Source organism: Sphaerodactylus townsendi, linkage group LG02 (genome assembly GCF_021028975.2).
Source record: "Sphaerodactylus townsendi isolate TG3544 linkage group LG02, MPM_Stown_v2.3, whole genome shotgun sequence".
Taxonomy (NCBI): domain Eukaryota; kingdom Metazoa; phylum Chordata; class Lepidosauria; order Squamata; family Sphaerodactylidae; genus Sphaerodactylus; species Sphaerodactylus townsendi.
In genome coordinates, this window is record NC_059426.1 from 30835285 (window position 1) to 30858285 (window position 23001).

Genomic DNA, 23001 nt, shown 5'->3' on the forward strand with positions numbered 1-23001 from the left:
GTCTAATCCCCTAAAGCCATCTGTGCTTGTGGTCATAACTACTTCCGTTGGCAGTGAATTCACATTTTAACCACTCACTGATTAAAGGAGTATTTGCTTTTTTCCTTCCTGAGTATACTTCCCATTCACTTCACTGGGTACTCTCAGGAGAGAAAGGAAAAGTTCTCTATCCACTCTTTCTGCCCATTCATAACTTCATAAAGCTCTATCGCCCTTCTTTCTCTATGGGCAATGATTTTTTTTTAAATAAAGAGAACCTTTCTTTATTGAATGAAGACTTGGTGGGAAGAGAGTCACAGCATCTAACCTGTAAATATTTTTGGGGTGGGGGTGGGTGGGGGGGTGGGGGGAGAGATTAACTTTATAAACTGCACATCCATAGTAAAATAAGGTTATTTATCTTCCAGTTATTCAGATAATTACTAATTATCTGTTTCGGGCTTAGAAATAGTAATTTGCCTTATTACTAGTAATGACTGTATTTAGGAAACCAGGGACAGAAGACGTTGAGCCAGATCCTGGCTGCTAAGAGTACAGCAGAGTATTTGAGATGCAAATGTGTTTTTAAGCAGGATGGAACAGCCTATCCCACTTGAATCTTTTATGTTTCTCTTCACCCATGTCCGAGGTTTTATCACGGGAGTAAAGCTTAGTGACCCTAGTTCATCTGCTCAATCCTTGACACTCAGGAAAGTTTTTCCCAAACTGAATTATGTGCCCTCTATGTTGAAGACACGTATGCATGAGAAAATTGCATTGTGTCAGAGGCCTACTAGGTGAGTATAAAAGCAATCCCAGAAAGGTCTACTTAGCGGAGCTTACTCTTATGAAAGCATTAGTAGGGTCACGTTGTCTATCTGCAGACCCTGTTGACTACAGAGTCCCAGCGCCAGGCTAGCCCAATCTCATCAGATCTCCAAAGCCTTTAAGTACTGTTGGCCCTGGTTAGTACGTGGATGGGAGACGACCAAGGAAATCTAGGATTGTCACACAGAGGCAGACAATGGCAAACCATCTCTGGATGCTTTTTGCCTTGAAAACCCCATGAGTCCGCTGTGACTTGAGGGCACTTTCCACCACCAACACTGACTGCAGTAGCAGACCAAGAAGAGTTGCCCTGTGCAGATGTGTTGGCATGTTCACTTACTGTTTCGGGAGGCAGAGCAGGAAGGAGCATGCCAGCCCCATCCCACAATCACTGACTGGTCTGCACAGAGGAAGTGCCTGCATGCACACCCACTGCGCTTGATCATCTATGTTCCAAAACGAATGTCGCTGATCACGGGGAGGAGGAATATACACAGGCGCTTCCACAGAGCAATTTTCCTATGCAAGGAACATTCAGAGGTGTTTTGCCATGGCCTGCTTCTTTGTAATGGCTCTGGTGTTACTTGGTGGTCTCCCATCCAACTGTTGTCCAGGGCTGACCCTTCTTAGCTTCCAAGATCTAATGATAGCAGGCCAGCTTGGGCTATCCAGGTCAGATCACAGTCTTCCTATCCCATCAGATAGAAGAAAATTATTCCCTGCACCTCGGGGTCAGTGTTTTTGGAGAGAGTAGGGAACTACCTTAAAATGCTTTCTTCATTCATGAATAGCCAGGATCTGACACATTATTTATTAAAAGGAAATGGTTCGTTTTGGGGGGCCATTGATACACTGTATTTGACAGACATAAACAAGTCTAGGTTAGTAGGACTTTTAAAAATAAGATGCAACATTTATGGACTGACTTTTAAGGCTGATTTTTAAGTTGATTTCCATTGCTGATACTTCAAAATTCAATTTTCCTGACAGTGGCTACAAAGGATACAGGAGAGGCAAGCTTTTATCGATCTAAATGCCTCATCTTAATGCTCTCTGGAAGTTTCGTGGTGATCGGAAGCCAAGGAGGATGATATCATTCTGGATGCACTTAAAAGTTGCCCCCAGAAAGTGACAAAAAATGTTTTGCGTGAGACGTTTGCTCTTTTCCCCGAGGAGTTGCCAGTTTCGAAGGTGGAGTAGCGACCCCTTTTTCAGCCAGTTAAATAAATGCACAAATGAAGATCAAGTGTTTGAACTTGTTGGAAAGAACAAAACCAAACTCTCTGAAAAACATGTGGAAACAGCTATTGATATACTTTGGCAGTTTCAAAAGAAGAAGCCCGAAGCCCTAAAGAAAATAGATTACGTAAGAGATCACCCCCACTTTCTTATCCTTCGCATTTTAGCAGAAAACAAGATTGAGTCTATGAATAATGAAGCATTAGTGAACATGTTATACCATTTACTTAGGTAAGTGACGAAACACTTATATCTAATGGATTCAAGTTTATTTTAAATTATTTTTTTCATTGAAGCTTTCTAAAAAATGTATTAAAATAATTTTTGAAATGGAGCAGGCTGCATCAGGGCTTGCGGGAACAGCATCTGTTAAACAATGTGCTTAGGGAATACGCTGTAATTTTTGAATGGAGTTGCTATATGCATGGGTGAGACAGGTAAACTATTTCCAACATTTGCTTTATAAGATGGTTGAGATCCTGTCCAAGGGACAGGTGTTTGTAAACTGTCTTTCAAAAGCCAAATCTTGTGCTGAGATCTGTTGCTGGCGTCTAAGTAGGAAGTGTTGTACCATCAACATGTAATGAGACTGAACATCTAATGAGCCTTACGTTGAATCAGACCATTTGTCTGCCAAGGTCAGTACTGTCTACACCAGTGGTGGCGAACCTATGGCACAGGTGCCAGAGGTGGCACTCAGAGTCGTCTTTGTGGGCACGTGAGCTGTTGCCCCAGTTTGGGCACCCGGCAATGGCATAGCGCCAAGGGGGGTGAGGGGTGCGCGATGTACTGGGCGCATGCCCCTCCGGGGGTATGGCAAGGGTGTTCCGGAGGCAGGGCGGGGGTGTTTCAGGACATTTTGGGGGCATTCCAGGGCAGGACGGGGGCGTGGAAGGGGCACAGGGTGCACGCGTGCCCTAGGTGCAGTTTCCCCTCGCTCCGCCCCTGGCACTCAGTCTCTAAAAGATTCGCCATCACTGGTCTACACTGACAGGCAGTGGCTCTCCAGAGTCATGGGCAGAGGTCTTTTACAGCACCTTCCGCAGGTGAAAAGCGCTAAAGTGCAGCCAGTTTACAGTGACTCATTGAGTTTTCAGGGTACAAGATGAAAAGAGGTGATTTGCCATTGCCTACCTCTGCAAAACTACTGTGGATTTTCCTGGTGATCTCCCATCGCATCCCAAGTACTAACCAGGGCCTGCTTCACTTCTGAGATCTGATGAAATCAGGCTAGCCTCGGCCATCCAGTTTGGGGCCATCACCTTCGACCTGATCCTTTCAACTGGAGATAGTGTGAATTGAACCTGGGGCCTTTTGTGTACAAAACAGATTCTCTACCGTTGTACTACATCCGTACCAGGATCAGAAACCTTTATTAGGCATCAAAACAGCCTTACCCTCAAGTGCATGGCTGTGCCGAAAGTGTGCATAATAGAGAGGAAAACAATGGAGAAAGAAGGGTATTGGGAGGGAAGTGCATATAGGCAGGTATAAGAAGATTAAGAGGTTAAGCCAAAGGTCACATGGGAAGGGTGGGTTTTGATAGACAAGGGGAACGTGGTACCCTGTGCCATTGCAGACATTGATCCATTCATGTTTAACAAATGCTTTTTCAGATTGTAAAGAAAAGTGTTCCAACAGATAAAACCTATACACAATCAACCTAATATTTTAGGTTGATTGTGTATAGGGTTTATCTGTTTAGGGTTTATCAGTTTCTGGTTGTACAGTTTCTTTTCAGCTACCTAATGGAACAGCTTGAACTGTCTTTTGGTCCTTCTGAAGGTTCAAAGTTGATACCCATGATTCATTGGTAGAAGAGATAGTCATGGAAGGCTGGAGAAGATTGGACAGGTGAGTATGTTTTCCTTTCAACTGTTTCCTACAAGGATAGACACTGGTGATGCTTATTTTTGAAAGGTCTCATAAGTTCTGGCAGTACTTTAATTTTAGATCTCCTTATGTTCTCCTGTCCCTTTGTATTTGTTCACATCGTTCCCCAGCCAGCAATTTTATTTATTTATTTATTTTTGAGTTTTTTATACCGCCCTACACCCGAAGGGCTCTGGGCGGTGAACAACAGTTTAAAACATACAATCAAGTCCATTTAAAATAGATACAGCGTTTAAACATATAAAACATATAAAACAGCGTCAGCAACAAAATCCAATTTTAAAAACCTCCACAAAGGAGGGGGGAGGGGTCCCATAGATGGTGGAGGGACCCTAGAACAAGAACTAGAGTAGAGGGGGGAAGGGAGGGGGGGTTTGGTGATAGCTCTTGGTAAACTCATTGCAATAAGAGAGAAACTCATTTGAATGTAATAATGTAGAATTTTGAATTTAATAATGTAGCAGGCCAACCATTGGCCCAGGGAAGATTATAAGTTGCAACGTTAAGGCTTCCCAATTGGAACACCCATAGAATGGGGATTCAAATTTGGACCCTCCCAGATTCTAGTCTGATACTCTAGCCATTACACCAAACTGGCTAGGAAGGTTTAAGGCAACTTCTAGTACAGGGATCTGTAACCTGTGGCTCTCCAATTGGCCATGCTGGCAGGGGCTGATGGAAATTGTAGTCCATGAACATCTGGAGAGCCATAGGTTGCAGACCCCTGTTCTAGTACAAAGCCATACCTCTACTACAAGCCAGTTAAATCTTAAACCGTAGTCTTATATGTACTTTATTATGGTGCCTCCTCCCCCCCCACCCATCAAATGTATGGCTCAAGCAACCAGGATGTGCTTCTCTGTGCTGATTCTCCAGCTCCCCACTGCTGTCTTACCCTGGAAAAGAAACTGCTAAGTTCCTTGGAATACCTGCTGATTTTCAACAGAAGTTCCTTTTGAGTTAGCGATAATAGGAGGAATGTTGAAATGACTTGTTTCATTTAATTAGCAACAAAAACACGCACAAGTATAGCTTACTGAGCAAAGAAAATGAAGCAACAAAGTCCAAATAACTATACCCTACAGGCTACAGATACATAAAATTATGTTCGTGGATAAAAAGGTTTACAAGATACTTATCTTCAGTGAGGACTTTGAAAGTGGATTTGCAGTTCGAACTGTAATTATATTTCACATCGTTAGCTTTAAGGATTTTTCGATATGCTTCCCAATTCAGTTGTATTGGGTGTTTAAGGGTTGCTGGTGGCACTTAGTATTAAGCTGTGCATGTGGATTACATATACACAATTATTGTAATCGTGTCATGTTTCTGTAGCCTTATTTGGGGTTGTTCCTTCATGTTCTTCATTTACATAGCAGACAGAGATAAATTTAGTGGCTCTTGCAAAGACAGACTGCAGAGGGAGTATCTGTAGTTATGGTGACTGACATCTGCTGTAGTTTTTACATCCTGAGAATACTGAATGATACATTGCAGTGGTCAATTCATCCTCAGTAGTTTCTTTATATATGGTACACGTGGAGAACTATTCTAAATTGCCATACCTTACACATGCACATTTTGGTACGATAATGGATTTTTATCCCTACAGTCTGAACATGCCCGAGCTGTCCAAATTTGCGTTGTGCCTCTATGAGCAACAGATGTACCACAGTCCTCTCATGGGCCAGATAGCTGAGATTGTGAATAAGAATATGGCTTCTGTACCAAACACGAGGTAATTTAAAGTTAATTAACAAAAATCATTGTCTCGAAAACAGCCTTTGAGTACCTTTACTTAATGTACGCTTGTATTAACAAAAGTGTAAAGTCATTCTTGTTCAGGCCTATCATGTTTATTTTGCTAAAATAATGTTTTACACCTGAGAAGAAGATGCAACTGATCAGGAGGTTCATATTTTACACATACAGGCTACCCTTTTGAAAGGTGCCCCAAAATATCAGCCTAAGGTTTATAGATGTCTTCTGTCTGTTACCATGACAAGGAATGTATTTCTTCCCTCTCCACAATTCTTTCTGGAGAGTTGTTGTCTGTTACGCTTTTTCTGAATTATCTCTACTTCCTTAATTTGCTTGCCCAATTAGATTTGAGTTCAGTAGCACCTCGTAGACCAACAACATTTTCAGGGTGTAAGCTTTCCAGAGTCAAAGTTCCCTTTGGCAGAGGCCCCTTCCGCACATGCAAAATAATGCGTTTTCAAACCACTTTCACAACTGTTTGCGAGTGGATTTTGCCATTCCGCACAGCTTCAAAGAGCATTGAAAGCAGTTTGAAAGTGCATTATTCTGCATGTGCGGAATGAGCCAGACACAGCAGAATAGGCGTCTACTTCTGTTCTACTGTGTTTGACAAAGAGAGCTTCTAAAGTTCTACTGGACTCAAATCTAACTGTTCTATTGCAGATCAACACAACTACGCTCTGAAAAGGTAGAATATAGTAGAATTTTGTTAGTACAACCATCGATTAGGTAGGCTTGTGAAAAGCTATTGGAACATTTATTGGTTCACATTACCATATGGCTGGACACTTTTCTGTCCAGGGCTGTCACATTAACCTTATGAAAGTGTGAGACTCTAATGCCCAAGGGAGTTTATAACTCCCTATACCTCCCTAAACCTTCACGCAACGTGTGGTTGGTGTTTGGAATATGCTGCCACAGGAGGTGGTGATGGCCACTAACCTGGATAGCTTTAAAAGGGGCTTGGACAGATTTATGGAGGAGAAGTCGATTTATGGCTACCAATCTTGATCCTCTTTGATCTGAGATTGCAAATGCCTTAACAGTCCAGGTGCTTGGGAGCAACAGCCGCAGAAGGCCATTGCTTTCACATCCTGCACGTGAGCTCCCAATGGCATCTAGTGGGCCACTGTGAGTAGCAGAGAGCTGGACTAGATGGACTCTGGTCTGATCCAGCTGGCTTGTTCTTATGTAGCCTTGCATGTATGAATGTATATACCTTGTGTCATACTATAATTAAAAAGTTTTCTTTCACACCAGAAATTATTCTACTGTCTATTGTTTACAGATTTGCTTCATATAATGACATGGAGAGACCTATGAGACTTGCAGGGAAGGGAAATACTCCCCAATACACACAAACACACACAGGCCTTCACTTTCTCTCCTTTTCTCACTGTTTTTTTCCATTCTCCCCAACCACCACCCTGCTATTGTCTTCTCCCAAATTTGCTTGTTGGCTGTGCTTTATTGCCTCTGTTAGGCAAGCCTAGAACACAGACAATGATATTATGAGACATCACAAGATTTTGTTTGGGATTCTCCATTTGGGGAAAGGTTTTTTTTTGAAGAATTTTAAAAATGTTTTGACAATTCTTTGCAAATCTTGTGATTGTCACAGTTGTATAGAACTTCCCATCCCCACATGCAAACCTGCTCACAGCCCCATTGTGTAGATTTTTTGATCCCCACTGTAGGGCCCTGTTCAAAATTAAATACAATGATTGAGGAGCATACAAAGAGCAAGGAGGCAAATGTTCATTCTTTGAAAAGGATGAGCTATTATGGCTTTTTAAAAAATTTGGTGGCCACGATAAAAGCTTTTCCTTTTGATAATTTGTATGTTTGTTGTTTGACATGTGTTTATTGTATTTTAATCAATAAAATAAATGATTGGAGACCCCTGAATTAGGCCCCTTTCACACATTCAGAATAATTCACTTTTAATCCACCTTCACAATTGTTTGCAAGTGGGTTTTGTTATTCCGCACAGTAAAATCCAGCTGCAAAGTGCATTGAAAGTGCAGAAGGGGCCTCTGACAATCTTACTGATACAGATCATGAAGGACTGTTTGCCAGGTGTACTATATTTTTTGAAGTAAGCTACATTTGACTGGATCTGTCCAGTTTTTCTGCTGGTGAAAAAGAGAGGAGAGTGTCTGCTTTGAACACCCAAAAGCTCAGGAGGGTATCATGGGATTTGTAGGGTAAAGATGTATGGGACCGTGGCTATGGTAAAGATGAGAATCTGGCGAGGTTGAGGGGAAATTGTGGCCTTTGACAGGTTTCGTGACTTGATGAATAAACAACATCTCTTGAACATTTTTTAGGGTTTTATCAGTTTTGATGATCAGCATATCTGGTGTTATCTCTCAAAGTTTTCGAGATCGGTTGGTACATAAGGCAGAGGTGCTTTTGGATACCACGGATCCTACCCCCTTGAATCACACCAGGCGATTGATACAGTTTCTCCGGAATGTAAAACTCTGTCATCGTCCTTTGCTACACAAGTGCAATAAAGCTCTTCTTCAGAATATGAATCAATTGGATATAGACAACATGGCTCTCATCCTTGGATTCTACCAGTCATTACAGTTCAACAACACAGAGTTTCGATTGGTTGCCAAACAAAAACTGACAGAAATGATGGATGACTGCACTGGGCCTTCAAGGTTCGCCCGACTGTTCGCTGCTCTTGCTCCTATGGCAGGACAGGATGTCAGAGAACAGTAAGTTCAGCCACTCTTTGTGTCTGTGTGCACTAGCGCATGTGGGTGCCCACTTGCAATGTATAAATGTCTCGCTAAAATTAGAGAACTGCTAGGGTTTTTCCACATCTGTGTATTTTTTTTTAAATCCTGCCTTTCTTCCAAGGAATTAAGAGCAGCAACATTAATGGTTCTTCCCTCCTCTAATTTTGTCCACACAACAATCCTTAGAAGTAGGTCAGGCAGTGGCGTAGTGCCAAGGGGGCAGGGGGGTGTGTGACGCACTGGGCACGTGCCGGTGTGGGGGCAGGCAAGGGCGTGGCAGGGGTGCAGAGCACACACGTGCCCTGGGCGCAGTTCCCCCTTGCTACGGCTCTGAGATCAGGCTAAGGGAGAATGAGCTTCAAGGCAGAACTGAGTTTTGAACCAAAGTGTCCCAGTTTCTAGGCTGACACTCTAGCCACTATAACAAAAAATGTTGCTCTTGAGAGTCTTTTCCAATGTATCTGTAGGCTGTAGCAAAAGGAAACCCCACTGGTGACTGAATTTATTTACAGTTTTGCCCCAGTTTTGTCCCAGTGGGGACCCAGAGCAGCTTATGTCTCCATTTTTCTTTCTCCATTTTCTCCTCACAACAAGGATGTAAGGTAGGATAGGCTGAGAACATCTGACTGGGCCAAGGTCAACTAGTAAGCTACTAGACAGTTCTACCGTCTCTACATTCTGCCCTGAATTATTGGAAACTTTTAAGGTGCTTCTTTTCTTTTTTTTTTCTCTTTTTCAGGCTAATTGAAATGGCTCTGCTGATGGCCGATGAATTTGACCATCACCAAGCATTAGCCATGATAGAAACTGTGCAAGAAATGGCATGCAGAAGTTCACAACTGATTCAAAAGTAAACCTTTAATACAAAGCTTGTGTAAACATCTCCACATTGACCTTGTAGTCTATGGATGGTAGAACCTTACAAGATTAAAAAAAAAACACCTGTGTATGCATGGTACCATAATGATAAATTTGTATACTTTTCAAATGTCATTCTCACAAACTTTGGGTTGTACCTTACTGATATCAGCAGACAGAAGAGGAGGAAGGGGTGATCTCACCAGATACCCCTGCTCACTATAGCCTGTAACCCATGTGGAAATTTGTCCTTAACCTTGAACAGTTCCTTTTTGTGGGAGATTGGGAAGAGATTATATACTTGCTTAGGGGGACCATTTTTTGCTGATTCTCTCCCTAGACACTTCCTGTGGTAGCCATCCATTTCCACCCTCATGTGGTTCCTGAGGGCCTCTTCTCTCCCAACGCTAGGATCAGCTTTTTGGGCTTCAGCGGGAAGGGAGTAAAACGAGAAAGTTGCAGTCTTTGGGCAGAAATCCTCCGCTCCATGGTCAACTTCAGTACTGGTGTCAGAGATGTCCTGATCCTGTAATTTCACATTCTGAATTAGAAATTAGGACACAATCTCAAAGTTTTAATTAAGATTGCTGATGATTTTCCGACATTTTGTGATAACTTTTCTCTCTTTCTCTTTAAATTTCAGAATTTCTTCTCTCCTTCTCAATTACTTGGATATCTACAGTCCAACAGAGCTGGTCAGAGTAACACAGTCCCTGGTCATATTGCGTTGTGCCAATGCTGACCTTTACATCAAATTACAAAGACTGTTAATTGAGTAAGAAAATAGAAAATAAATGAATAGGATGTTTTAGTTTTTGTTACCCCATTTACTGCCAGTGTCAGTACAAATCCATTTTGTACATTCAGAGAAGATCTGAAGCATAACAAAACTAAATAAATTCACAAAAGTGTAAGCCTGCAGACATGTATACTGGCTCTCCTGACTACTTATATGAAAGGGACCGTATCTTAGCATTGCGTGAAGAAGGTCCCTGGTGCAATGATGGAGAAACTTGATTGTGTCCCAATACAGAGCCCCATAAATGATATGCAGAAAGTTCAGAGAAGAAGGAGAAGAAGAGTTCTGGATCTGTACCCCACCTTTCTCTCCCATAAGGAGACTCAAGGTGACTTACAAGCTCCTTTCTTCTCCCCACACCTTGTGAGGTAGGTGGGGCTGAGAGAGTTCTGAAGAACTGTGACTAGCCCAAGGTCACCCAGCAGGAATGTAGAAGTGCAGAAACACATCTGGTTCACCAGATAAGCCTCCGCCACTCAGGTGGAGGAGTGAGGAGTCAAACCTGGATCTCCAGATTAGAATCCACCTGCTCTTAACCACTACACCACACTGGCTCTCATTGAAATAACAGTTAGAAATCCAAAATTACCCAGTGGCTAGTAAAGAAGTTCTTAAAGTGCTCGAGCTTGACAAGGCACTTTAATCTTTTGGTGTAAGAATAAGTACGTTGAAGTTTAATGTCCTTTTCTCCTCTTTTGTGGTCAATAAAATCCCAGTAGTTCTATTATAATCTTAAGCTTTTCACCTGGCACTTTTTATGATACTGTATATAAAAGGTGGTACTATGCATAGCTGAATCTGTGATAAAATTGCATGAGAATTGGATCAAAGTATCTGAATGCGTTGATCTAGTTTGCGGTTATCTTTCCCATTTTTCCAATGTACAGGATTGCCTTAATTAAATACTGCTCCGTAGATTTCACTGACATTAGTGGGATTTGCTTTTGAGTAAATGAACTTTATTATTATTATTATTATTATTATTATTATTATTATTATTATTATTATTATTATTATTATTATTATTATTATTAAACTTATATACCGCCCTCCCCCAGAGGGCTCAGGGCGGTTTACAACAAAAAATAATAAGCACGCATCATACAATGGTGATAATATACTTTAAAATACAGCATCCAATCATAAAACATGTCAAACAACAACAGCAACAGATGGCATCCAATAATTAAAACTCCCCTGAGAGGGAACAGCAGGGCCCCAGTTGTTAAAATAGGAGGAGAGGAGGGGGCATCAGTGGCTGGTCTCCCCAAAAGCCCGGCGGAATAGCTCAGTCTTACAGGCCCTGCGAAACTCATTAAGGTCCCGCAGGGCCTGGACAGCTGGAGGGAGAGCATTCCAGCAGGGAGGGGCCAGGGCTGTAAAAGCCCTGACCCGGGTGGAGGCCAGCCAACTTGTCACTAGTACATATTTATGGGCCGCACATTTTTCCCCACTGCTCATCCCTTTGTTTCTCACTCTTATTCCAGCTGCTTAAAAGTTAACATCATACCTGCAGAAATCTCCATGCTCGTTCGTACCCTTTCCATGCTCCCTGCTTCTTACATGGATGAAGTCGTAGTTAGTCGAATGGATGCCGTCTTGCCTCAGTGCAACTTGAGTGATTTGAATTCCTTTGCCGTAGCCATTATAAAATGGGACCGACGGAATCAGTCCAGTCGGCAAAGCCCTTCTGAGTCATTCGGGACGCTTTTGCAAAAAATCAATAACTGTGCCTATCAGAGGCTACAGAAAGCCAATGATCTGGATCTTCTGTTAGAGGAAATGAAATATGCATTTGGAGAATGGTTTGAAGAAGTGCTTCTTGAAGAGACCATGGCCACTTTTCAGCGCTTGATGGACCAAATTACGTGGACAAACGTGGTGGAGTTTTCATCCTTTCTCATCAAAGCCTCTTACCTCTGTACCCCATTACTCGATAGAATTGCTGCTGTTACTCTTCAGCATTCGGATAAGGTGACATTATAATTTCCCATTTTTTTCATCCTTGAAAGTGATGGCAGAAGCATTGTGTAATATCATTTACTTTGTGTATTCTTAGGTCCTAATTACAGTTGCATTTTTTATCCTTAGAAATGATAGCACAAGCGTTGTGTAATATCATTTACTTTGTGTATTCTTAGGTTCTAATTACAGTTGCATTTTTTATCCTTAGAAGTGATAGCACAAGCGTTGTGTAATATCATTTACTTTGTGTATTCTTAGGTCCTAATTACAGTTGCATTTTTTTATCCTTAGAAGTGATAGCACAAGCATTGTGTAATATCATTTACAGTGGAACCTCAGTTTTTGTTGTAATCGGTTTTCGTCGGTTTAGGTTTTTGTCGATTCTGTCCCCAAAGATTTTGTCTCGATTTTCGTCGGTTGCTTCGGTTTTTATCAGTGCGCACGTGCTAATTTTGCAACATAAACTGGCAACCCATACAGTCCCATAGCTTGCCAGTGGTAGCCTCGGTTTTCGTCAGTTTCGGATTTCACCAAGGTTTCCCGGATGGATTACTGACGAAAACCAAGGTTCCACTGTACTACATTCTTAGGTCCTAATTACTGTTGCATTTTTTTTCATCCTTGAAAGTGATAGCACAAGCATTGTGTAATATCATTTACTTTGTGTATTCTTAGGTCCCAGTTACATGTTACATTTTTCCCAGGTGTGTTCCCTGTTCAGGTCACAAGCAGGCCACAGAGTTCTGGGAACTCTGTATTTCCTAGGCATGTGGAAAGGTGGCATAAGTCTGCACCATTGGGAAGGAGCATTTCTGGGGCAAAAGTTCATTGGGACTCCAGGAACACCCCCAGGGATTCCCCCTGCAGTCATTTGTGGTGGCAGCTAGTTGCCACAGGGCCCAGCTTCCAGGTTTGGGTGCAGCACTGGCCACCAAGGTAAGTCCCATGACATTGGCATCCATGCTGCTCTACATAACCCTGGTGGGACAGACACCGGCAAAACCCTTCCGACACTTCAATTGCTGCTTCAGCCCCCACCCCTTTGGACTGTACAGCTGCAGTTCAATCCTATGCAGAGGAAAACCAGTCTAAACACATTTGTTTACCCCCAGATTTTTCCAGTTTTTGTTGTTTTACCAGACCTTGATATGTCTAGTGATAAGCCAAAAGGGCAAATAAAAACCTTGCAAATCCACATGGTAAACAGCCACTCTTTCTTTCTTCTCCAGATTTACAATTCAGGGACTTACTCTCTTCTCCTTCCCTTTGCAATTCTGAATTATGATCCTCCCCAAAGCGAGGAGTTTTTTAAAACTTGCATTGGACACCTCAGCTCTCACTTGGGTAAGTAGATCATAGGCAGGTGGTTATCAGATGACATTTTCCCTGTGCACGAAGAGCTACATTTCAATGTTGTTGTTTTTTGAGGACAGAAAATGAACATAATATTCAGGGACCTTTGCTGTTTATTGGTATATACTAGGACTGCCAGGTCTCCAGCCCCCTGCAGGGGATGGGTGGTGGTGGTACTTTTGCCAGATCCAGTTCGAAAATTCCTGGAGGTTTTGAGATGGAGCCTGGAGAGGATAGTTCATCTCCAGACTGTCATGATATATAAAAAAAGAGTAAAAGTTCACAAAGAGGTCATCTTCTGAGTTAGCAGGAGGTTTGCGAACCCAGAGGACGGAGACAGTCAGTCTAGGGGCAAGAGGTGGCAACCATTGACCTTTAACATGATTGGTGAATTCAACTGTAATTCTAGACCAATGAGAGGCTGTTGCGTGGGTGGGGAAAAGTATCCCTGATGTATGCATTGTATATGCTGAGTTGAGTTGAGATAGAATCTGAGTTAAGTTCTGGGTATGTTGAACTTTGTTCTTGCTGAAGAGTTCTGTATAGCTTTATAGTTTTGTATAGAATAGACTTATATAACATTGCAACTGCTAAAGTAAAAGCCTTCCTATGGAAAGAACATCTTGAGTGAAGAGTATTCTTTTCCAAGAGTGGTAGAAGGTTGCAGTGAGTGCAAGAAGACTAAACATTCTCATCTTACCAGAGTGACTCCGCTTTATACTTTGCTGATACAGACTACAGAGATCAGTTCTCCTGGAGAAAATGGAGGCTTTGAAAGGTGGACTCTGTGGCATTATACTCCACTGAGGTCTCTGTCTTCCCCAGGCTCCATCCCCAAATCTCCAGAAATTTTCCAACCTGGATCTGGCAATCCCACATCACCATCCTCTGGCAGTAGCCAAGGGCAAGCTGGCATCCCCATTGCACAAGTCTTTGTGGAGTCTGGGAAAGGGGGGACCTGTTTGTTTTCTGTGCAGTGCAATACAAGTAAATATGCATTTTGCATCTTGAGTTAACAGCAACATAAAGGACATTGTTTGAATTGTGTTTTTTTCCCTCTTTTGATCAACTGGTGAAGATTAATCCGAGAGACGTAGCAGGATGTTAACAGGGGTTCTGGCAGCACTTTCTACAGTGCAGAAAAGAGATGTGATGCTACCATTCAGAATTTGGCATCTGTCATTCACACTGTAGCAGGAAATCTTCTCCGTATGCCAGTACAGATGGACAGAGGTCCATGCGGCGAACGAAATCATCCCCTCTGCCTGTCAGTGAAACCTCACATGCTGGCACAACTGCAAAGAGGGACAGTTCTACGTGCTTTTCTGTCCTCTACCTTTTGTGGCTTTTCATCCACACTGGTTCCCAAACATGCCCGTTTCAGTGGTGAGATTCAAATAATTTAACAACTGGTTGTTTACAAGCACCCTTTTAACAACTGATTCTGCCGAAGTGGTGCGAACCTGCTGAATCCCACCGCTGGCCCATTTTCTCTGACCCTGGAGCCATTTAAGTCAAACAAGCTATAGCAGTACGAGTTGGCATTTAATGCACATGATATCTGTTGATGGAATATGTCTGCTGCTAAGAGAGGTTGAGGTGTTCAAGTACACTTGCTTGCCTAAGAGAAAGTCAGGAATACCAACAAGGCTAAGGAATTTAACATTGTTTGGGGACAAAAGGACAAGTTTGCAGTCATTATAGCTTGGGAAACAAGGGATTGGATGTTATGACTTCTGCAAAGTCTAACGACTCTCTTCTGTTAAGCCCTCCTCCCATGGAGAATTACCCTTTCTGACAGAAAAAAAAATATTTTTTTTGTTGGGGGAACTCTTTCTCTGTAAAAGGAAAACTTGGTGGAAGACAATTATGGTGTTGGAAAGAGGTATCAAGTCACAGCGGACTTATGGCAACCTGGTAGGGTTTATAAGGCAAGAGACATTCAGAGGTGGTTTGCCATTTCCTGCCTGTGTGTAATGAACCTGGACTTCCTTGGTGGTTCCCCTCCAAGTACTAACCACGGCCAAAAAGGGAGTCATAATATCCAATGTTTGGGCAGTGCATGCTGAAATATCCGAGCAAGAGAAGAAGAGGGAAGCAGCAGTGGCGTAGGGGGTTAAGAGCTCGTGTATCTAATCTGGAGGAACTGGGTTTGATTCCCAGCTCTGCCACCTGAGCTGTAAAGGCTTATCTGGGGAATTCAGATTAGCCTGTGCACTCCCACACACGCCAGCTGGATGACCTTGGGCTAGTCACAGCTTCTCGGAGCTCTCTCGGCCCCACTCACCTCACAGGGTGTCTGATGTGAGGGGGGAAGGGCAAGGAGATTGTAAGCCCCTTTGAGTCTCCTGCAGGAGAGAAAGGGGGGATATAAATCCAAACTCTTCTTCTTACATTCAGTGCCACAAGCCCATTTGCCTGTGTTTTTCATATAGAGCAACATTAATGTAAGGTCTTCACTGGATCTTTTTATACAGCCTGCTTTGAGCCCCATCTCCTCGTGCTCCTGGGTTTTGCTTTGGCTATTGCTGAGTATTTTCCAGAGAATCTGGTCACGGCTATATTTAATGTGGAATTCCTGGCTAAACTGGATGCCCAACTTGAAAGTAAGTGGCAAATCTTATGCGCCTTTGACATTTCTAAAGCTTCAGAACATGTGTGTTTTGTTTCTGTTTTGGAATGTGGATGGCGACTGTGGATCAGGGGCGTAACGAGGCAGCCCTGGGCAAACTGTAGCCCTGGGCAAAACCTGAGTTGGATGCCTCCCATGGGCCGCCACTCCACCAATGGCCTAACTCAAAAATTTTTGCACCAGGACATTGGTCCCTTCAGGGGTTTTTTATAGACATATCAGCACCAAATTGTGGCTCAGCATATCCATCAGGAATACTGTCCTTATAAGCTATTCTCAGTCTGGTGAGGTTTGGTTCAAGGAGTCCAAAGTTATGGACTCCCAAAGGGGTGCCCCATCCCCCATTGTTTCCCATGGGAGCTAATAGGAGATGGGGGCTACAGTTTTGAGGGTCCATAACTTTTATCCCCGGAACCAAACCTGCACCAAACCTGGGGTATCATCAAGAGGCAGTCTCCTGATGAGATCCCTTCGAAAGTTTTGGAGACTGTGCCTTCAAGAACAAAGCTTCTTGCCTGCAACTCCCCATGTGGACATCATTACAGAAAATCTCAATGCAGAACAGGGGATTCTTGGGATTGAGTTCAATACAGAATGTTCCTGCACGTAGAACAAAGGGCGCTTATTTTTGGGCCCTGTAAGGCCGGCACCGAAATTCTCAGGGTATCATCTGGAAGTTGTCCTTATGATACCCCCAAAGCTCTGGTGCAGTTTGGTTTAGGGGTCCAAAGTTATGGGACCACCTCAGGAAGGTGCCCCATCCCCATTCTTTGCTAAGGGCAGATGGGGGGCTACCCTTTGGACCCCCTGAACTGCCAAACTGCAACCAAATCCTTGGGGGGTGCACAATCATCCTCCAGGATGATACCCTCTTCGGAAATTCCTTTGGTGCCGATACATCAAAAAATGCACCCCCCCTGCAGGAACATCCTAGAAATTTTGGCCCAAGAATCTTTAGTTCTGCATTGAGTTTTCTGGCATTGCTGTCAATGGGGGTTGCAGGCTGTGGGGGCACATTTCTGAAGGCACAGTCTCTCAAAACTTTCAGATTATCGAGAGACTGCACGTAATGATAGCCTCTAAAGTTTCGAATGCAGTTTGGTTCAGGGGCCAAGAGTTATGGACCCTCGAAACTGTAGCCCCCATCTCCTATTAGCTCCCATTGGAAACAATGGGGATAGGGGCACCCCCTTTGGGGTCCCATAACTTTGGACTCCTTTGAACCAAACCTCACCAAACTGGGGGTAGCATAAGGACAGTCTCCTGATGATACGCTGAAATTTTGGTGCCGCTAGGCTAAAGACTGCGCCCCCTGCAGGCCGAAAATGGAAAACCACTAAAATACCCAAAAACGAACCCAGCATTTTGATGCCCCCCACAAAGTGATGCCCTGGGCAGCTGCCCACCTTGCCCAATGGGCATTACGCCAGTGCTGTGGATGCTTGGTTGGATCCAGCAGTGAGTGAGTGGAAAACGTGCTCGATGCAGTCCGGCTTGAGCAAGCAGTCACAAAGAGGCTGCGGTAACACATAGTGCTTTCATGAAATAATAGTGAGCATTTGGAGCAACAGGATGTCCAGCTGCTAGTTTGCACAATTTCATTGAATCTGGTTTTGAAACTGTATCGGAAGAAATACCTTATGGCGTGTATTGCATTCTCAGAGAAGGGAACAGGAATACAATTGCTTCCTGATGCAAGCAGACAGGAAGCAGTGATTTTAGCGTAAATGCTTGTATAAGGACTGTGGAGCACATGGAAATGTGCTTTCCATTTAGTGGAGATAAAGTTTTCAGAAACAAATTAAGGCTGCTTTCTTTCCGCACTTACCCCCCCCAGTGAACTCCATGGAAGTAGCTTCAAAGGAAACGTGTCCAAGAAATAGAACTTAACAAGCAATAACCCCTATATATCTTCTTACGATGCCCCATTCGTTAAAAAATGAGGGAAAATCTGTTTGTCTCTCTCCCAACAACAATTTTTCTTGGCCCCGAGGAATGTGCCATGAAAAGGCTACTAGAAGATGCTAATCCTAATATTACCAGAGTGGTGGCAAAATTCAGCGCATATGTTGTTAAAAGGCTTGGACAAGTAGGGCAATAAGGGTATAAAGACTAGATTTCTAATGTATACTTTGTTTAAATACTATTCCAGTTTTTAATCTGAGCTTACATTAGGGTTTAAACAATCAGTTTCTGGTAACTGGTCAACCTCAATTTTATTTTGTATATTTGGTCTGGAAATGTATATTGTGGATCTTCTATTTTATATTTGATACCTTTTGGTCTATGACCGTAATAAATATTTTGATTGATTGAATAACCTCTAGCTCTTCTTAAGCTTGAAAGTTCAAGTCCCCCTTTTGGGAAGACTTACTTTTTGACAGCTTTTGTGTTTGATCTTCAGCAGTTCCAACAATCTTTGCAATCAAACTTTTTGACCCCCAGGGGTTAATACAGAGCAACAATTATAGGATGTTATCCCGGCTGGGACCAGTGTAAAGTTTCTGCATGCGTTAGAGCTCATGGACAAGCAGAAATGGAAGAAAAAGGTCACTGTTGTATTAAGACAAACTTACTGTATCCTCATTTGCATAAGATCTTCTGCAACTATTTTCTGAGAACTATAATACATAGGGAAGAAATTGGTAGGTGTTGCTCAGGAATTGGAACTGCACTAAGTCCATTTATGTTTCTTTTTGTGCATTGCTAGATCCAGGCCTCTATCTAAAAGGCCACTTTACTTTTCCTACTAATGGATGGCATGCCATGTGCTAAATGTTTTTGTGTTTTTAATAAATCAGCACTTCCAGATACTTTAAACAGGAGAGTCCGCTTACGGCTGATGGAGCTGAATCGCGCCGTCTGTTTGGAGTGCCCAGAGTTTCAAGTTCCGTGGTTTCATGAACGCTACTGTCAGCAATTGCAGCGAAAAAGTAAGTATTTAAATTCTTAACCCATGGAATGTCAGAGGCCTTGTCATGTCATTAGAATAACTCAGAAATTGATGACCTGTTCTGCAATGTGTTGTAAGTCCCATATTTTAGACTTTGTGAGAAGCAGGAGTCAAGCTAGCAGAGCACAGTCCCATTTGATTATCCTTTTTCATTGTAACAGGTTGTGTTTCTCAGTATCATTCAGTTTAATGAGCCTTGAAGTTTCATTACGAGGTCGGCACTGAGTCTAGATTTCCGACTACCTTGTTCTTGTATAGATGGTTGGTTTATGACGTACTTGTAAACTTGTGTACATTTCCATTTAAGATTGTAATGAAACATATAAGTAAAAGGTCTGTTATTACTGCACTCCTGTTAGAGGCTTTATTTTGTCAGTATTAAGCTGTAGCCTTGTGGTACAATTTTGACCTTTGCTACCATATTTTAGACAGGGCATCTTTCCTCTAGAGCAGGAGTCCTCGTTGTGGTGCCTGCAGGCATTATAGCACCCACAGACACCTTTCTTGGTACCCACCAAGTCTTTTTAGAAAGTGGGTGGGACCTGGTGGGGCACTTGCCCAGCAGGGCTACTGATTGGCCACTGGCGATCTGATTGGCTGTGCAGATGAAAATAACCTCATTTCAGCAGCTACTACCACTTGCTCCTCTTTACCAGTATATGTTTCAACTTACCCCTCTGCTCTCCAGCACTTGAGCTCTCTCTGTGTTCGTGGCTCCATTTGTACGGCAGTTGTTATATGGCAGCCATTTTGTGGTTGGGCCATTTGAATGGCAGCCATTTTGTGGTTGGGCCCACCTTCCTGTGTCAGGATTCCAAAGGTGCCCACAGGTTCTAAAAGGTTGGGGACCCTTGCTCTAGAGTACCACATATGTTTTTTTTTAAAAAATGGCAGTTTAAAAAACAAACCCTGTGGCTTATTGTAACAACTATTGCCACAATGAAGTGATTGAGGTGGAAGCGGATGTGTTTGTCTCTTCAGTTCTGATTGTTGTTTCTGCAGGTGGTGGTGGTCTTAGTGCATTGCACCAGCAAATCCACAGGCTACTGGGAGAAATCTTGGGAGGAATCCATTTTGCCAAATCATCTGTTTTCACCCCCTACTATTATGGAATAGGTGAGCATTTGCCTCAGTGGAAGTCTCTCTTAAGTTGTTACTTTTACAGCAAACATCTTTTAGAGTTTTTTGACTGGTTTTAATGGTCGCTAATATGAATGATTTTACCTTGCTTGATAACTTTTGCCAAATCATGTCTCGCAAATCATGTCTCACAAGTTGGCCAACCAGCCAAAGATGGTTAAAGGGGCTACTCTTCCACCTGCCATCCTAGATCTAAAAGCACTCACAAACCTGCTTCTTGAGTGGGGAGTGCGACCCTTTGAAGACCAAATCAACTGTTCAGATCCTCAATTCGCTGTATTATCCAACCAGCAGTGTTTCCGTCCTGTCTGGATTGAGCTTTGGTGGATCTCCTCCAGCCAATTATTGCTGATAATGCACCATGACTCTTACACAAGGTTTGTGGGGACTATTAATAAAAGCATAAAATGTGATTGGATCATGCTTTGACTGATCCTTTGGGTGAACCCTTTCCTGGAAGTGCATTCAATTATATATTTCCAAGAAAATATTTGGGGTCAATGTGTAAGAGGTACTGGCTGGCCACTGCAGTTGGTGAGACCGGAGGGGCAGAAGCAGAGAATTAATAGCTTCCAGGTACGGAAGGCAGCTATTGAAAGAGAGTGACTTTTGTTATAGAGCAGGGATCTGCAACCTGTGGCTCTCCAGATGTTCATGGACTACAATTTCCAATTGGCCATGCTGGCAGGGGCTGATGGGAATTGTAGTCCATGAACATCTGGAGAGCCATAGGTTGCAGACCCCTGTTATAGAGGTTTTCTTCTTCTTTCAAATAGCCAGTACAATTATTGCCTTGACCTTAAATAGCCTGTGAATGGTATGGAAGTATGCTGCTCTTTATTATTCTTGAAGCTAAGCAGAGACGGATCTGCACCAGGGTGTGAGAACCCCATGTCAGCCAAGCTTTCCAGAGGACGGTAATGGTAGACATAGGATTTTTTTTCCTTATGAAGTCAAGTCACAACTGACTTTCAAGCAGAGGTGGGCTGCAGCCGGTTCGCACCGGTTCGATAGAACCGGTTGTTACATTGTCTTCAGTTGGCGAACCGTTTGTTAAAGATTAACTTCAACTCCTTTGATACATCTTCCTCAGTTCTGCAAACTGCCGGTTAATGATTAACTTCAACTTCAACTGACCCAGCAAGTCTGTTAATGATTAATCCCCCTCCCCTCCATGGCAGATGCGCCCACCCTGCTTTGTTAAACGTTCTACCCTTGTGGCATGGGGATGGGGAGTGCAGAATTTGGCCAGTGTTTGGTTTCTGTGGGCAAATCTTGCTTCCTGCAGGGCAGGCGAAGATGGGCCCGGCGGCTCTGCTCGGTCTGGCCGGCGGGCCGCCGGGATGCGCCGCCCGCGCAAGCAGCGGGCAGGCAGGAAGAGTAAAGACCGTGGCACGGCTCCAGCCGGCTGCGGGCGAGAGATGCGCCTCGCCTCTGCTGCCTGCATGGCGGGCAAAGATGGGCCCGGGCTCGGCCTGGCCGCCGCCCCGCAAGAAGCCGGGCGGTGCAAGAGGTAAAGCGCCGCGCACGTACAGGCCGGGCAGCTGGCAGATCGCCCATGCTTCCTGCAGGGCGCTGGTGAAGATGGGCCAGCGACTTCGGCCTGGCCGGCCGCCGGAGAGAGCACCCGCCGCGCAAGCAGCGGGCGAGCAGGACGTAAAGACCGCGGCGCAGCCTGGCCGGCCGCTGGCTGGATGTGCCCACCACCTCGCAGGGCGGCAAAGATTGGACCGGCAGCTTGGCCTGGCTGGCCGCCAGGATAGGCACCCGCTAAGCAGCGGGGCGGGCAAGAGGTGCGCACGGCCTGGCCGGCCGCTGGCAACAGAGATCGCCCACCCTGCTTCCTGCAGGGCGGGTGAAAGATGGGGACGGCGGCTCGGCCTGGCCGGCCGCCGGCCCGCCCGCAAGCAGCGGAAGGCGGGCAGGAAGGTAAAGCTTTCCACGGCACGGCCTGGCCGGCCTTGGCAGAGATGCGCCCGCCCTGCTTCCTGCAGGGTGGGCGAAGATGGGCCCGGCGGCTCGGCCTAGCTGGCCACCGGGAGAGCACCCGCCGCCGCAAGCAGCGGGCTGGCAGGACGAAAGACCGCGAGCGCAGCCTGGCCGGCCGCTGGCGAGGATGCGCCCGCCCTGCTGCCCGCAGGGCGGGCAAAGATTGGACCTGCAGCTTGAAGTCTGGCAGGCCGCCAGGATAACCCGCCCCGCAAGCAGCGGGCTGGCAGGAGGTAAAGCCCACGGCACGGCCTGGCCGGCCGCTGGCGATGATGCGCCCGCCCTGCTTCCTGCAGGGCTGGCGAAGATGGGGACGGGCGGCCTCGGCTTGGCCGGGCCAGAGAGCGCCCGCCCCATAAGCACCAGGGCGGGCAGGAGGTAAAGCCCACGGCACTGCCTGGCCGGCCGCGGGCAAGAGATGCCCGCCTGCTCCCTGCAGGGCGGGCAAGCGGGTGGATCGATCTGGCCGGCCGCCGAGCCCGCCCCACAAGCAGCCGGGCTGGCAGGAGGTAAAGCCCACGCACGGCCTCGCCTGCCGCTGGCAGGATACGCCTCGGGCCTGCTCCCCTGCAGGGCGCAAAGATGGGGTGCGCGGATCGAGCCTGGCCGTCAGCTGGGAGAGCACCCTTCGGCCGGGCAGGAGGTAAGCCCACTGCACGCCTGGCCGGGCCGCTGGTGAGCGCCCGCCCCTGCCTGCAGGCTACGGGCGATGGGGACGGGCGCCCGATTCCTGGCCGGGCCGCTGAGAGCCCCGCCTGCAAGCAGCGCGGCAGGAGGTAAAGGCCACGGCACGGCCCGCCGCCGCTGGCAGATGCCCGCCCCTGCCCTGCAGGGCGTGGGCAAAGCGATGGCAGCGGGC

At 45.1% G+C, this 23001-nt stretch overlaps 1 protein-coding gene across 2 annotated transcripts in view; it reads left to right on the forward strand.

The window, feature by feature from the left end:
* FASTKD1 (FAST kinase domains 1) overlaps positions 1–23001 on the forward strand; it is a 31258-nt gene that overhangs the window by 1102 nt on the left and 7155 nt on the right. For both annotated transcript variants that reach the window (XM_048485098.1, XM_048485099.1), the window contains exons 2-12: positions 1798–2277; positions 3832–3900; positions 5552–5677; positions 8031–8429; positions 9193–9303; positions 9955–10086; positions 11598–12084; positions 13305–13419; positions 15906–16034; positions 18862–18993; positions 20016–20129. In XM_048485098.1, coding sequence (XP_048341055.1) covers positions 1946–2277; positions 3832–3900; positions 5552–5677; positions 8031–8429; positions 9193–9303; positions 9955–10086; positions 11598–12084; positions 13305–13419; positions 15906–16034; positions 18862–18993; positions 20016–20129 — 2146 coding nt within the window. In that variant the 5' untranslated portion in view covers positions 1798–1945. The remainder of the gene's footprint in view (positions 1–1797; positions 2278–3831; positions 3901–5551; positions 5678–8030; positions 8430–9192; positions 9304–9954; positions 10087–11597; positions 12085–13304; positions 13420–15905; positions 16035–18861; positions 18994–20015; positions 20130–23001) is intronic.